This window comes from Hyperoodon ampullatus (assembly GCF_949752795.1).
Source record: "Hyperoodon ampullatus genome assembly, chromosome: 3".
In the NCBI taxonomy this organism is placed as follows: Eukaryota; Metazoa; Chordata; class Mammalia; order Artiodactyla; family Ziphiidae; genus Hyperoodon; species Hyperoodon ampullatus.
In genome coordinates this window covers 177,459,619-177,475,944 of record NC_136916.1, presented here as the reverse complement: position 1 = coordinate 177,475,944, position 16,326 = coordinate 177,459,619, and the positions used below count along the sequence as shown (strand labels likewise).

The following is a 16,326-nucleotide window of genomic DNA, read 5'->3' as shown; positions in this document are numbered from 1 at the left end:
AAGACAGTATGGTACTGGCACAAAAACAGAAATATAGATCAATGGAACAGGACAGAAAGCCCAGAGATAAACCCACGCACATATGGTCACCTTATCTTTGATAAAGGAGGCAGGAATGTACAGTGGAGAAAGGACAGCCTCTTCAATAAGTGGTGCTGGGAAAACTGGACAGGGACATGTAAAAGTATGAGATTAGATCACTCCCTAACACCATACACAAAAATAAGCTCAAAATGGATTAAAGACCTAAATGTAAAGCCAGAAACTATGAAACTCTTAGAGGAAAACATAGGCAGAACACTCTATGACATAAATCACAGCAAGATCCTTTTTGACCCACCTCCCAGAGAAATGGAAATAAAAACAAAAATAAACAAATGGGACCTAATGAAACTACAAAGCTTTTGCACAGCAAAGGAAACCATAAACAAGACCAAAAGACAACCCTCAAAATGGGAGAAAATATTTGCAAATGAAGCAACTGACAAAGGATTAATCTCCAAAATTTACAAGCAGCTCATGCAGCTCAATAACAAAAAAACAAACAACCCAATCCAAAAATGGGCAGAAGACCTAAATAGACATTTCTCCACAGAAGATATACAGATTGCCAACAAACACATGAAAGGATGCTCAACATCACTAATCATTAGAGAAATGCAAATCAAAACTACAATGAGGTATCATCTCACACCAGTCAGAATGGCCATCATCAAAAAATCTAGAAACAATAAATGCTGGAGAGGGTGTGGAGAAAAGGGAACACTCTTGCACTGCTGGTGGGAATGTGAATTGGTACAGCCACTATGGAGAACGGTATGGAGGTTCCTTAAAAAACTACAAACAGAACTACCATACGACCCAGCAATTCCACTACTGGGCATATACCCTGAGAAAACCGTAATTCAAAGAGTCATGTACCAAAATGTTCATTGCAGCTCTATTCACAATAGCCCGGAGCTGGAAACAACCTAAGTGTCCATCATCGGATGAATGGATAAAGAAGATGTGGCACATATATACAATGGAATATTATTCAGCCATAAAAAGAAACGAAATTGAGCTATTTGTAATGAGGTGGATGGACCTAGAGTCTGTCATACAGAGTGAAGTAAGTCAGAAAGAGAAAGACAAATACCGTATGCTAACACATATATATGGAATTTAAGAAAAAAAATGTCATGAAGAACCTAGGGGTAAGACAGGAATAAAGACACAGACCTACTAGAGAATGGACTTGAGGATATGGGGAGGGGGAAGGGTAAGCTGGGACAAAGTGAGAGAGTGGCATGGACATATATACACTACCAAACGTAAAATAGATAGCTAGTGGGAAGCAGCCGCATAGCACAGGGAGATCAGCTCGGTGCTTTGTGACCACCTACAGGGGTGGGATAGGGAGCGTGCAAGGGAGGGAGATGCAAGAGGGAAGAGATATGGGAACATATGTATATGTATAACTGATTCACTTTGTTACAAAGCAGAAACTAGCACACCACTGTAAAGCAATTATACTCCAATAAAGATGTAAAAAAAATAAAATAAAACGCACATCCAGTCAAAAAAAACACCAAAATTCAGATTAACTCATGGGTGATGCTGATGAAAAAGGGACGACCTAGTATACAGGAAAGCAAAATAGAAAACAGCTCTGATTCTATCACAGAATTATTTTCAAAAGAGGGATATTCTGCTCAAATAAAACTAGCAAATGTGCCACCAACTATGTCAAATAGACTCATATTGCTCAAGGAAAATATTCTTCCTAAACAAAAGATTATTCAAGACAGAGATGGACCCCGAGCAGGGCCCAGTGGGCAGGCCTGGGCCCACGCCCTTCTGTATCAGTGAGACAGCTGATGTGGGCCTTAGCTGGACCAAGGAAAGCAGGAGCTTGACTACTTGGTAGGTGCCAGGACTGGTGGACGAATGAACACTCTCAGGGTTACTGACAATCCCAGACTCTGCCAGAGATCAAGGTCACTACAAGAAGTCAGTTCTGATTTGAAGTGTGAGAATCACCTAACCACCTCCTAAAACAACTACGGCGACAGGAACGATGTCTTTCAGTCTTAAAATAAGACAATTACCCACCTACTGTGTCCTGAGGAAAAGGGAGTTCTGGATTTAGGAAAACCACCTTTGGAGGCAAATTTTTCACAATCAGCTCGGAGGCAGACAACAGGGGGCGCTGCTATAGTTAGATGCTGATGGGGTGTATCACCTTAAGACCACATACAACGTCATGCAGAGGGAGAACCACTGCGGTGAATCTGCTTCAGATGTCCTCCCATCTATGTAACAGGGAGGGTGAAAATTTAAGATCAGCAAAGGAAACAAAATTTCTATCTGCAGGACCAGAGTTTTCAACTTCAACAAGGGAGGACACAGTTTTTACTTGAACGCCCTCCAACCAACAGGCACACAAACACTAATAATAATATATTCTATCTTTCGTACTGTTTACCTTTGTAAGCCATCGTAATTCCTTTTAGAAATCAGGTGGGGTGTACATACATTAGGCAAACTCAAAATTGGTCACAACGTTAAGAACAGACTAGTGGACTTCCCTGGTTGCGCAGTGGTTAAGAATCCGCCTGCCAATGCAGGGGACACAGGTTCAAGCCCTAGTCTGGGAAGATCCCACATGCCGTGGACCAACTAAGCCCGTGCGCCACAACTACTGAGCCTGCACTCTAGAGCCCGTGAGCCACATCTACTGAGCCCACGTGCCACAACTACTGAAGCCTGTGCGCCTAGAGCCCATGCTCCGCAACAAGAGAAGCCACCGCAATGAGAAGCCCGTGCACTGCAACAAAGAGTAGCCCCAACTCGCCACAACTAGAGAAAGCCCGCGTGCAGCAGTGAAGACCCAATGCAGCCAAAAAATAAATTTAAAAAAAAACAGACTAGTGAGTGATGTCAGTGAAAAGGGCTCAGTAAGGAATTCCAAAAGTCCATCCTTCAATAAAAGCAAGAAAAAAGCTGGCAAAATCTGTCAGAAACAACTTTTGTAGAACTCTAAAGACTAACCAAAAGCTTGCAACATTCAGAGGAACACTTAATCAAGCGAAGCCTTGGCAAGAACAAGTGAGATCTGTGGCATGTTACCTTACCCTGGTCCCATCCCCCAAGAGGTAGTGGCCTGGGAGATAAAAGCCTGCAATCCCAGTACAGGTACTTGGTGGGGGTCTGGGGGTGGGTGGGTGGAGCAGAACAGATCTCATTTGCAAAGGATTTCAGTAGTAGGTTATGACCTATCTGGTGGCTCCCAAGAAGACCAGCTCAAATGGCTTGCCTTTACTTCACCAAACTCAGGACTCTCCCAGTGCTGAGTCAGCTACTGGTAGAGGGCAGGGGGTGTATACTGAAACGTCTACAGACAAATGTATTAGTTGCTGATGCCTGGGGCAACCAGTCACAGCTGAGGCAAATGATAGACAAACCAAGAGGCTGACAGGAAATGCTGGGAAATAAGGGCTTTGAGAAGCGCCAGCATGTTCCTGGGATTCTAGAAGGCCAAGCACATGCCCAGGGCTGTGTGCACACTCAGGAAAGACCTGAGAAGACTCTAAGGTCTCACCCCTGGCTGACCTTCAGGTTCCGCACAAGCAGGAAGTGAATGCTAAGGCAAAGCTGTCAACTGCCTGGCCGAGTGCTGAAAACATACCCCAATACTCATACAGGCCCTGTCTCAAGAGACTCGGAGATAATTCTGGTTCCAGGCACTTAAGGAAATCTCTGTCTGATTACTAGCTGACTATTATACTATTACAAAATTAGCTCAAAGAAGTTATTATGCAAACAATAACTATAACAAGCAGCAACAAATACTGGGAAGAATCTAATTTCCAGATTTGCCACATTATACTATTCAACACATCCGTTTTCAACAAGAAAATTACAAGTCAGGCAAAGAAATAAGGAAGTGTGGCCCATACACAGGAAAAAAAGCAAGTAACAGAAACTGTCTAGGAGGAAACCCAGACATTAGACTTACAAAGACTCTGAATCATTGATTTTATGTGAGTTCAAAGAGATAAAGGAAACTTTGTCCAAAGAAGTAGAAGAAACCATCAGGGACTTCCCTGGTGGCGCATGCATAAGACCCTGCACTCCCAATGCAGGGGGCCCAGGTTTGATCCCTGGTCAGGGAACTGGACCCCACATGCATGCTGCAACTAAGAGTTTGCATGCCACAACTAAGGAGCCCACAAGATGCAACTAAGGAGCCCACGTGCTGCCACGAAGGAGCTGGTGAGCTGCAACTAAGGGGCCCATCTGCCACTACGAAGACCCGGCACAACCAAATAAAAAAATAAATACTGTTTAGAAATTAAAAAAAAAGAAAGAAACCCATCAGAACAATGTCTCATGAAACAGAAAATATCAATAAAGAGAAAATTTTAAAAGGAACCAAATGGAGATTCTAGAGTTGAGAAGCACAATAAAAGAAATGAAAAATTCAATAAAGGGGCTCAACAGGAGAAACAAGCAGGCCGAAGAAAGAATTAGAGAACCTGAAGGCAGGTCAATTGAGATTTGAAGATAAGACAGTTGAGTTTATCCAGTCTAAGTAACAGAAGGAAAAAATAATAAAGAAAAATGAAAAGAGCTTTAAAGACCTGTGGGGCAACATCATTCATACCAACATATACATTATGGTAGTCCCAGAAAGGAGAGGAGGGAGAGAAAAAGGTGGAAAGAATACTTTAAAAGGTAATGGAGAAAAATTTCCCATATTTGATGAAAAATATTAATCTGCACATCTGGGAAGCTCAACAAACTCCACGCAGGATAAACTCAAAGAGATCTACACTAATACACATTATAATTGAATGGCTGGAAGACAGAAAGAATTCTGAAAGCAGCAAGAGAAGTGACTCCTTACATAAAAGAATTTCCTCAATAAGATAAACAGTTGATACCTTATCAGAAACCATGGAGGACAGAAGACAATGGGATGACATATTTGAAGGGCTGAAAGAAAAAAATATCAATTAAGGATCCTCTATCCAACAAAACTATGTTTCAAAAATGAAGGAGAGGGGCTTCCCTGGTGGCGCAGTGGTTGAGAGTCCGCCTGCCGATGCAGGGGATGTGGGTTCGTGCCCCGGTCCGGGAAGATCCCACATGCCGCGGAGCAGCTGGGCCCGTGAGCCATGGCCGCCGAGCCTGCGCATCCAGAGCCTGTGCTCCGGAACGGGAGAGGCCACAACAGTGAGAGGCCCGCGTACCACACACAAAAAAAGGAGACTCTCAACAAAATACTAGAAAACTAAACCCCAAAGCATATTAAATGTATTATACACCACAACCAAGTGAGATTTGTCCAGGGAAGCAAGAGTGGTTCAATATAAGAAAAATCAATCAATGTAATATACCACAGTAATAGAACAAGGGGAAAAAACTACATGATCATCTCAACTGGTGTAGAAAAAACATTTGACAAAACCAAACTCCCTTTCATTATAAAAACCCTTAGAAAACTAGGAATAAAAAGGAACTTCCTTGACATGATAAAGGATACCTATGAAAAACCCACACTTAATGGTGAAAGACTGAAGGCTTCTGCACTAAGATCAGGAAGAAGGGAAGGATGCATGCTTTCACCACTGTTATTTACTATTATACTGAAAGTTCTATCCAGAGCAATTAGGCAAGAAAAATAAATAAAAGGCATCCAAATTAGAAAGAAAGAAATAAAACCATCTCTGTTCATGGATGACATGATCCTATATTTAGAAAATCCCAAAGAATTCTCAAGAAAAGCAACTAGAACTAATAAATGAATTCATCAAAGTTGCAGGGTACAAAGACCAACAAAGAAACATCATTTGTGTTTCTATACGACAGGAACAAACAATCTGAAAAGTAAAGTTAAAAAGCAATTCCATTTACAATAGCATCCAAACGAATAAATTACCTAGGAATAAATTTAACCAACAAGGGGAAATATTTGTTCACAACTGCTGAAAGAAATTAAAGAACACACCATTAAATGGCAAGATACTTGTTTGTTCCAAAACAAATCTATGTACATGGACTGGAAGATAATATCATTATGATGGCAACACTACTTGTGATGGTTAATTTTTTATGTCAACTTCTCTGGGCCACAGGGTGCCTAGATATTTGGTCAAACATTATTCTGGATTTTTCTGTGAGAGTGCTGGATGAGATTAACATTTAAATCGGTAGACTAAGTAAAGCAGACTGCCCTCCCTCATGTGGGTGAGCCTCCTATTCAGTCAAAGGCCTGAACAGGAACAGAACAAAAAGGCTGACCCTCTCTCAAGTAAGGAAGATTCTTTCTGCCTGTCTTCAAACTGAGACACTGGCTTTTTTCCTGCCTTCAAACTCAAACTGATGTCAGCTCTTCCTGGATCTTGAGCCTGGCTTTTGGATGGGAACTATGCCTTTGTCTCGCTTGGTTTCAGGCCTTCAGACTCAGACTGGAACTAAGCCACTGGGTCTCCTGGTTGCCAACTTACTCTGCATATCTTGGGACTTGCCTGTCTCCATAATTGTGTGAGACCCAATTCCTTATAATAAATATCTCTACACACACACACACACACACAAACACCCCTTATTGGTTCTGTTTCTCTGGAGAACGCTAACTAATGTAGTACACAAAGCAATCTATAGATTCAGTACAATCCCTATTAAAATTCCAGTGGCCTTCCTTTTACAAAAATGAAAAAACCTGATCCTGAAATTCACCGGGAACTGCAAAAGGGACCCCAAAGAGCAAAACAGTATCAAAAAAGAAAAAGAAAGTTGAACAACTCACACTTCTCAAACTTACTACTTCAAAACTGCCTACAAAATGACAGTAATCAAAACAGTGTAATATTAGCATACGGACAGGCATGTGGACCAACGGAATAGAACTGAGAGTCCAGAAATAAACCCAGACATCTATGGCCAAATGATTTTTGACAAGGATGTCAAGACCATTTAGTTGGAAAAAAATAGTCTCTGAAACAACTGGGTAACCGGGCAGAAGAATGAACTTGGACCCCTACCTCACTCCATACACACAAACTAACTCAAAATGGATGAACAACTAAAATGTAAGAGCTAACACCATAAAACTCTTAGAAGAAAGCATAGGGGTAAATTTTAATGATGCTGAATTTGGCAAAGGAGTTTTAGATATGACACCAAAAGCACAAGCAACAGAGAAAAATAAGATAAAAGTGGCCTCACCAAATTTGAAAACTTTTGTACATAAAAGGACACTATTAAGAATGAGAAAAGGGGCTTCCCTCATGGCACAGCAGTTAAGAATCCGCCTGCCAATGCAGGGGACACGGGTTCGATCCTGGTCTGGGAAGACCCCACTGCCATGGAGCAGCTAAGCCCGAGCGCCACAACTACTGAGCCTGCGCTCTAGAGACCATGAGCCACAACTACTGAAACCACGAGCCACAGCTACTGAAGCCCACGTGCCTAGAGCCCGTGCTCTGCAAGAAGAGAAGCCACGACAATGAGAAGCCCGCGCACCAAAACGAAGAGTAGCCCCCGCTCACTGCAACTGGAGAAAGCCCATGCACAGCAACGAAGACCCAATGTAGCCAAAAATAAATAAAATAAATTAAAAAAAAATTTAAGAATAAGAAAGGACAACAAAGAAATGGGAGAAAATATCCGCAAATTACATATCTGATAGGGGTCTAGTAGCCAGAATACACAAAGAACTCTTACAGCTCAACAACAAAAAGACTAACAACCCAATTAAAAAATGGGCAAATGATGTGAATAAACATTTCTCCAAGGAAAACACAGAAATAGCCAATAAGCACACGAAAAGATGTTTAATGTCATCAGTCACTAGGGAAATACAAATCAAAACCACAATGAGTTACCACTTCAAACCCACCAGGATGGGTATAATTTTTTTTTTAAAAAGGTAAAATAACAAGAATTGGTGAGGATGTGGAGAAACTGGAACCTTATATACTGCTGGTGGAAACAAAATGGTTCAGTTTTTGTGGAAAACATTTTTGCAGTTCCTCAAAAAGTTAAACATGAAATTACCATATGACCTAGCAATTCCACTCTTAGGTATATACCCAATAAGAACTGAAAACAGGTACTCAAACCATACCCACACACATGGTTACAGTAGTACCATTCACAATACTCAAAAGACAGAAACAACCCAAATGTCCATCAACAGATGAATGGGTAAACAAAATATGAGATAAATATTACTCAGCCATAAAAAGAAATGAAGTGATGATAGAGGCTATAACATAGATGAACCTGGAAAACATTATGCTAAGTGAAAGATGTCAGAAACACATACTGTATGATTCCATTTATATGAAATATATAGAATAGGTAAATCCATAGAGACAGAAAGCAGCTTGGTGGTTGTCCAGGGGACAAGGAGAAGGACAATGAGGATTACCTGCTTAATGGGTAAGGGGTTTCCTTTTGAGGAATGAGAACGTTGGGACCATAGAGAGGTTGTGATTATACAACACTGTGAATGTACTATATGCCACTGAATTGTTCACTTTGAAATGGTTAATTTGGGACTTCCCTGGCGGTCCAGTGGTTAAGACTTCGCCTTCCAATGCAGCAGGTGAGGGTTCGATCCCCCTGGTCGGGGAGCTAAGACCCCACATCCCTCATGGCCAAAAAACCAAAACGTAAAACAAGTAATATTGTAACAAATTCAATAAAGACTTTTTAAAAATGGTCCACATCAAAAAATCTTTAAAATGGTTAATTTTATGTTCTGTCAATTTTATGTCAATTTAAAAAATTACTATTAAAAAAACTGACCATCATGAGATACTACTTCACAGCTATCAGGATGGCTGTGATTTAAAAAAAATGGAAAATTACGTGTTGGTGAGGATATGAAGAAACTGGAACCCTCATACATTTCTGAACATAAAACGGTTCATCATCCATAGAAAACAATTTGGCAGTTCCTCAAAAAGTTAAACACAGAGTTACCATATGACCCAGCAATTCTCCTCTTGTGTATAAACCCAAGAGAAGTGAAAACATATGTTTACACACAGACTTGTACATGAATGGTCATAGCAGCAATAGTCATAATAGACAAAAAATATTAACATTCCAAATGTCCATCAAGAGATAACTGTATAAACAAAATTTATAAGTATCTATACAATGTACCATTATTTAGCCATAAAAAAATGAAGTCCTGATACATGTTACAACATGAATGAACCTTGAAAACTGTTATGCTAAGTAACAGAAGTCAGAAACAAAAGGCCACATATCATATAATTCCATATGTGTGAAATGTCCAGAACAAGCAAATCCACAGAGACGAAAAGTAAATAAGTGGTTGCCAGAGGCTGAGGCAAGGGGAGAATCATACAGAGTGACTGTATGGAGTTTCTTTTGGGGCGATGAAAATGTTCTAGAATTAGTGGTGATGGCTGTATAGCACTGTGAATATACACTAAATAAAAACCACTGAACTGTACATTTTGAATGGTTTAAATAATGAATTTTTTCATAATAAAAAATTGTAAAAAAATTTTAATGAAAAATAAAATGTCTAAGGAGCTTAGACACTCCAATCTCTTTCTTCATCACAGAGCCTGGTAACCACTCCTCACTAACCCCAGCAAAAAAATAATAATAGCAGTAACAACATAAAAAAATGGCTAGCACATTTAAACTTGATGTAATATAATTCTGTTCATATTTAGATCCAACGAATCTGACATCATTGCACGTATTTTAATAGAAAAATTAAAAGTGGAAAGGAGTAAAACTATTAGAAGGCAATGAAAAGGTAATAAGTGGCCAAAGGAAAACTGCAAACACCAACATGGACCCCACTGAATGCCAGTGTAGAGGGTAAATGAGTGTCCACTGGAGTCAGCCGCCTCTTGACCCTCGGCTGGAACAACAATATCTGCTATACGTGCAGTGACAAGAGCTAATACTATGTTCAAAGACCCCCAAACTAAAAACCACTGTTAAAAAAAAAAAAGTTCCTTGGTTCTTATTATAATTCTCTAAAACAAACATATAAAATTAAAATGCTAATTTTTCCTGAAATACATGTGATGGTTATTTCTAATCTACAACTGCATCTGGTCATTCACGCCAACCTGGAGGTGGGCCAGGAAGCACACGTGTGCCCCACACGGAGGCCGATCGCCAGAAGGGGCGGTAAATAAGCAAAGCCGCATCTTTGGAAGCTTCCAAAATGGGGGATTGTGGAAACCTTCGACTAGATTGCTTGATTAAAATATAAATACCTTTATTTCACTTATTTATATGTGGGTATAAAAATAGTTAAATTCTACCTTAATCCTAAACTTTAGATGTAACAATTATAGGTTAATGCAATTCTATAATATTTATAATAATGATTGTGTTGATGAAGAAAAACTATGTGAACTCAGTCAAATGCCTTAAGGAGATGGTGGAGGGGGCAACTTTTAGGGACCTACAGACTAAATGTTTAACAGCCTGATTGCAGAAGCGGCTCAGAGGTTATGGCACCCACAGACTGGACACACATGCCTCTGGTTAGCACCCTGGGCCACTACCAATACCTCACTTTCCCACCCCCAGTCTAGCACCAGGTTTGGAAAGAGGATGTCTGCTTCCACACACATAAAGAAAAATGTTCTGCTGAATAGTAACAACAGATACACTAGGCGAAGAGGGTGCAAAGGAAGCTGCAGTGAAGGGCAAGTATGCGACCGAGGAGCAGCCCCCGAGTCAGCGCGCTCTGAGGGACCGAACCAGAGGCAAGGCCAGAAGCCCCAGGAAGCAGTGGCCTCGGAGCTGGTGTCCTGGGCCTGCACCACGGACCAGGGCCTGTCACAGTCTAGTGTACTCAGTTCTAGAATTCTGATTCTGCAGCTTCCAGTAGAGTAGAGTTATTACTCTATTATTATATTATTTACTGTTTGCTACATGTTTAGGTATGGATTTACTGTATTTTGAGGCCATATTTTTACCCAAATGAAAAAAGTCTCTATTTGAGAAATTCGTTTCATAAAATTCTAGTTTCTAGCCAGCTACTCAGGAAGCCCCTCTCTCACAGTTGAGGCATATTTGTACTTGGAAATACAGCAAAGAATTGGACTGGATTCCTTTCACTTTCCTCTATGGCTTCATTACCCTAATGATTTATTTTATGTTCCCTACTTTTGTGATTTAGGTTGAGCTACATTTGACTTGGAGATTAGAAACTGGAAACAAATGTACATCTGCTGACAAAAGGGTGTTCCAAGAACTGGAAAGCCCGGGGAAAACCAAAACAGGGAAGCATCAGATAAACAAAGAAAACGGCTCCTGACAGCAAGAAAGAACTAAACACAACAAAGATGCAGAAGAACAAGCTCAACATCAAGCCCAGGAGGGAAATTAAAAACATCATCCAAGCGATGCCAATAAAGGGAGAAGGGAGAAAACCACAGACAGACAGGTGTGCCCTGTTGATAAAAAAGGTGTTCTGGCAAAATCCATATTTATGCAAACATTTCAGCACACTGGCTCTTCTCATGATACCTGAGGCCAAACACTCTGCCGAGGGAGCGAGCACGTGGCTAACCCGCTGGGAAAGCAAAGACAAGAGGAGACTAGATTCTTATCCAAACAAATAGGCAGCTCATAATCACAAATGAAAAGCCCCACATAGGAGACAGAGAAAGGGAGAGAGACAGACTGTCACAGGCATGCAGCTGGAAAAGAAGTTGATTAAAACCATAGTATAAAGTTTGGTCTTGGGCTTCCCTGGTGGCGCAGTGGTTGAGAGCCCGGCTGCCGATGCAGGGAACGCGGGTTCGTGCCCTGGTCCGTGAAGATCCCATGTGCCGCGGAGCGGCTGGGCCCGTGAGCCATGGCCGCTGAGCCTGCGTGTCTGGAGCCTGTGCTCCGCAACAGGAGAGTCCACGGCAGTGAGAGGCCCGCGTACCACAAAAAAACCCACAAAAACCCCCCCCAAAAAACATCTTGGTCTTTCCTTTAGGAAAACAATAGCTATTTGAGGCCCAACACTGCCAACAGCGCTTGGTTCAAATGACTTAGGATTTTCAAAAAAGCATTCATTCAACTCTATGTGCAAAAAGGCTGTGCCTCTCCTGGCCAAGGGCCAGAGGCCATCTGGACAGGAAGGCGGGAGAACAGCTGAGGGCTCTGTCCGTCCACCTGACAAGCAACTAAGAGGGGGCCGCACCTTTCCAAGTGGATGCTGCCCTGAGGCCATGCCCGGCCTGGAGGCTCCTGGGCTGCAGGTTGTGTGATAAGGTTCATTTTCCTGGAGCATCGACTTTACTGGAAAATATGAGTGAAAAGCATAAAACACGGCCATATTTAGGAGTGGATTACAATAGTCAAATCACTTTTAGATACAACATGGGAATTAAACAATCAGTGGCTCTTGGCTCTGAGCTCCTTCTCCATCTCTTTCGCAGACTCTCCCATTCCTACCTGTGGTTGAAAGGTAGGAGCTGTTCAGGTGCTCATCTAGATCCCCTTCTTTCTCCTGCTGGGCAATCAGACCTGCACAGACAAGCCTCTGGCTCTGACCCCCACACTCACTGAGCTTTGAGACGACCCCTCTACCTCTGTCGTACTGCACAGGCGCCTCATGGTCAACACAGCCCAGATGGAATCTGTCATCTTCAGTGCTTCCCATTCCTGTCCAACTCACCTCTCTACCTACTCAGAAACAACCTGCTCCCATCTCAGGGAGTGACACCATCACCTGGTCAGCTGCCTAAGGCAGAATTGTCCCCACCTCCCTGATTCTGACGCTCAATCATTCATCAAGACCTGTCGATTCCATGGCCTCCAACCTAATCCCCCATCACCACCGTGGCCTTGGTTACGGGGTGGTCATTCTGTCGCTAGTGAGATGCTCTCAGGTTCACTTTACTCATCTGCAGTCTCTGCCAGCTAAAATAGCCCATCTTGAGCTTCTAGTCCAAGTCTCTCATTTTACACATAAGGAAAACCAGGCCAAGACAAGTGATGAACTTGCAAGGAAGGTCCCCAAATTACTGAGAAATCTGCAATTGAATAAAGAGCAAAACTGATGACATTTATATGCAGGAGAAACATATACTGATTAATGCCAACATATATTTTTTATTTTTTTTGCGGTACGCGGGCCTCTCACTGCTGCGGCCTCTCCCGCTGTGGGGCACAGGCTCCGGACGCGCAGGCTCAGTGGCCATGGCTCACGGGCCCAGCCGCTCCGCGGCACGTGGGATCCTCCCGGACCGGGGCACGAACCCGCGTCCCCTGCATCGGCAGGCGGACTCCCAACCACTGCGCCACCAGGGAAGCGCCCCCAACATATTTTTTAAAGTTAATTTTTTTCTATAGTATAGCCAACATGATGGAATACTATATAGCTGTAAAAAAGGATGAGGAGAATCTCTATATACTGCTATGCTGTGAGCTCATGATATGTTGTTAAATTAAAAAAAAAAAAAAAGGTGGAGAGGGACTTCCCTGGTGGTCCAGTGGGTAAGACTTCGCACTCCCAATGCAGGGGCCCTGGGTTCAACCCCTGGTCAGGAACTAGATCCCGCATGCATGGCGCAACTAAGAGTTTGCATACCACAACTAAGAAGTCCGCGTGCCGCAACTAAAGGTCCCACATGCCACAACTAAGACCTGGCACAGCCTAAATAAATAAATATTTTTTAAAAAGATGGAGAAGAGCTTGTACTGTATACTACCATTTTCTAAGAAAGAGGGCCGTAGGTACACACATACACACACACATACTTATATTACAAAGAGACAGTTAAACCAAAAACTAAAAAAAAAAGTTACCTGTGGAGGAGGGAAGAAACAGGGTACAAAGATCAGGAATGAAAGCTAGATTTCTGAAAATACTTTATTTTGACTTGTAACCATGAAAATATTTTTTATAAACGTCTAACGCAAAATTTAAAAAGAAGCTATTTCATAAAATAAATGAATCTAACTGTGTAGCAAGCTGGTGGCACACTGAGGAACTGGCTCAGGTGACGCTACAACTTAATAATTCGGCAGAACATCCCTAGGGATCCACCCTGAGGACAAAAAGAGCTGCAGAAAATCTCAAACAGCTTTCAGTAATCATACACTGGTTGGTAATATGTTGGTATTATTATTCTAAAACTATCACGTTTATTTTAAAGGTTAAAACAAGTAAGTAACGATGTGAATGTTGTTAGGAACCAAGATTTTCAGCATAAAAGACACATCAATACAGAATCAAAGAGGTAAAAGCCATATAATCCTGAATTTGAAACAAAAATATCAGTATGAACTCATGATTAAAAAGCGTATTTCCTGGCTGTCCACCAAAAAGGCCCAGGACAATAACCAGCCTTATAACATCGAGTATCCCTAGTGCCCAGTCTGTGGTCTCAAGGTACCGTTTTCTACAAGAGGGAACCAGAGCTGCTTAGAGAAATAGCCAATTCCAGGTCTGGGGTGAAAAAGTACAAAACGAATCCGAAACATCTTACCATTTCAGAGACCAAGGAAAGGAAGGCTACGGGTCACGTCAAAGGACAAGAAGTCAACTTAAAGAGGCTCCACTGGCAAAAGTGGCACAAGCCTAGCATCCATGAGAGTAATAAGTGCAATGGATTAAACACACCACATATATTTAAATTCATGAGTTTACACTGGTACTTAATCCCTGGTCACTTTTGGAGCGGCTATGCAACCATCTCATTATTTTGAGAACCCATAAAGAAAAAATCAGGCATTTGTCCCACCTTTCTTATTTGAACTGTCCCTTAGGGTAACCAAACAGTTAGTATTTCAGTGAATCAAGGCAGGGAATTCCCTGGTGGTGCAGCGGTTAAGAATCCGCCTGCCAATGCAGGGGACACAGGTTCGAGCCCTGGTCTGGGAAGATCCCACATGCTGCGGAGCAACTAAGCCCATGCGCCACATCTACTGAGCCTGCACTCTAGAGTCCGTGAGTCACAACTACTGAAGCCTGTGCGCTCTAGGGCCCGCGTGCCACAACTACTGAGCCCACATGCTGCAACTACTGAGCCTGAGCTCCTAGAGCCTGCACACTGCAACGAAGAGTAGCCCCCACTTGTCGCAACTAGAGAAAGCCTGCACGCAGCAACAAAGACCCAACGCAGCCAAATATAACAAAAAAAAAAAAAAAAAAAAAAAAAAAAGGCTTCCCTGGTGGCGCAGTGGTTGAGAGTCCGCCTGCCGATGCAGGGGACACGGGTTCGTGCCCCAGTCTGGGAAGATCCCACATGCCGCAGAGCGGCTGGGCCCGTGAGCCATGGCCGCTGAGCCTGCGCGTCCAGAGCCTATGCTCCGCAACAGGAGAGGCCGTAAGAGTGAGAGGCCCGCGTACTGCAAAAAAAAAAGGAAAAAAAAAAAAAGCAGAGTAAAGGATGAAACTGATCATCATTTACAGCCCTAATGACTGTGAATCCAAGTGCCTCCTGGTGAGGGGACACACCACCACCTCCGAGTGCACGTGCTCAAAGGCTGAGCCAGCCGAACTTCCAGATCTACCTACCACCTCCCAGGAAATAACGAGATAGAAGAATGTGTTCAATGGAAACGGCAAAAGTCAAAACAGGGACACCCCCGACTACAGAACAACCAGTCTGGATTTTCCAAAAAAGAAAATTCAAGGAAGAAAAGGGATAGGGTGGAGCAATCAATTGATTAACAGAGACTTAAGAGACAGATCAGCTAAATGCAATTGTTTGGATCCTGCTTCAAACAAACTAAAAAAAATTGAGACTACTGGGGAAAACTGAATGGTACTGTGATTATGAATAAAATTTTAAATACCAGTTTTCTTGATACTTATGAATTTATCAAAAATAGCTATGTATTAAATCTTACTTTGGATGCAAACATTTCAAACCTGTTTCATATTCATTTTTATGTTCTAACATATTAAAGAGTTCTTAATTTCAAGTATAAAATGCCACTCAATCACAAATTAGAGATTAAAACACAGGGTATTTTGTTTCCTTTCAAACTCCTAGACAAAGATGGTTAAGGAGCAAGCAAAGGATGCAATACTCAGCGGGGCAGGCCTCCAGCCTCAAGCCACTGGCACCTTTACTGCAGCGGCATCTCAGGGCTTTCAGAGGGCAGGCAGAGATCCATGCCGCTACCCTTGGTTTTCAAACTCATTATCGTTACTAAGACATCAGGTGTAATGTCTATCACTTGCAAAGTTTAATGCTTGCTGGTTTTAAAAAAAGAAAAAGTCAGATGCACACCAAAATACAGTGCCATGTAAGCAGAAGACAGTCCAATACACCTGTTATAGAATGAAACTGCTAAAGCCAAAAGTGAGTAAGT

The 16,326-nt window shown here is 42.2% G+C and overlaps 1 protein-coding gene across 1 annotated transcript in view; it reads right to left on the bottom strand.

Annotated features, from left to right (window-relative positions):
* TRAF3 (TNF receptor associated factor 3) overlaps window positions 1-12,282 on the bottom strand; it is a 50,990-nt gene extending 38,708 nt beyond the window's left edge. The window contains exon 1 of the mRNA XM_079700996.1: window positions 12,200-12,282. Within this exon, the coding sequence (XP_079557122.1) occupies window positions 12,200-12,276 (77 nt within the window). The 5' untranslated portion in view covers window positions 12,277-12,282. The remainder of the gene's footprint in view (window positions 1-12,199) is intronic.
* Window positions 12,283-16,326: the final 4,044 nt, after the last annotated feature.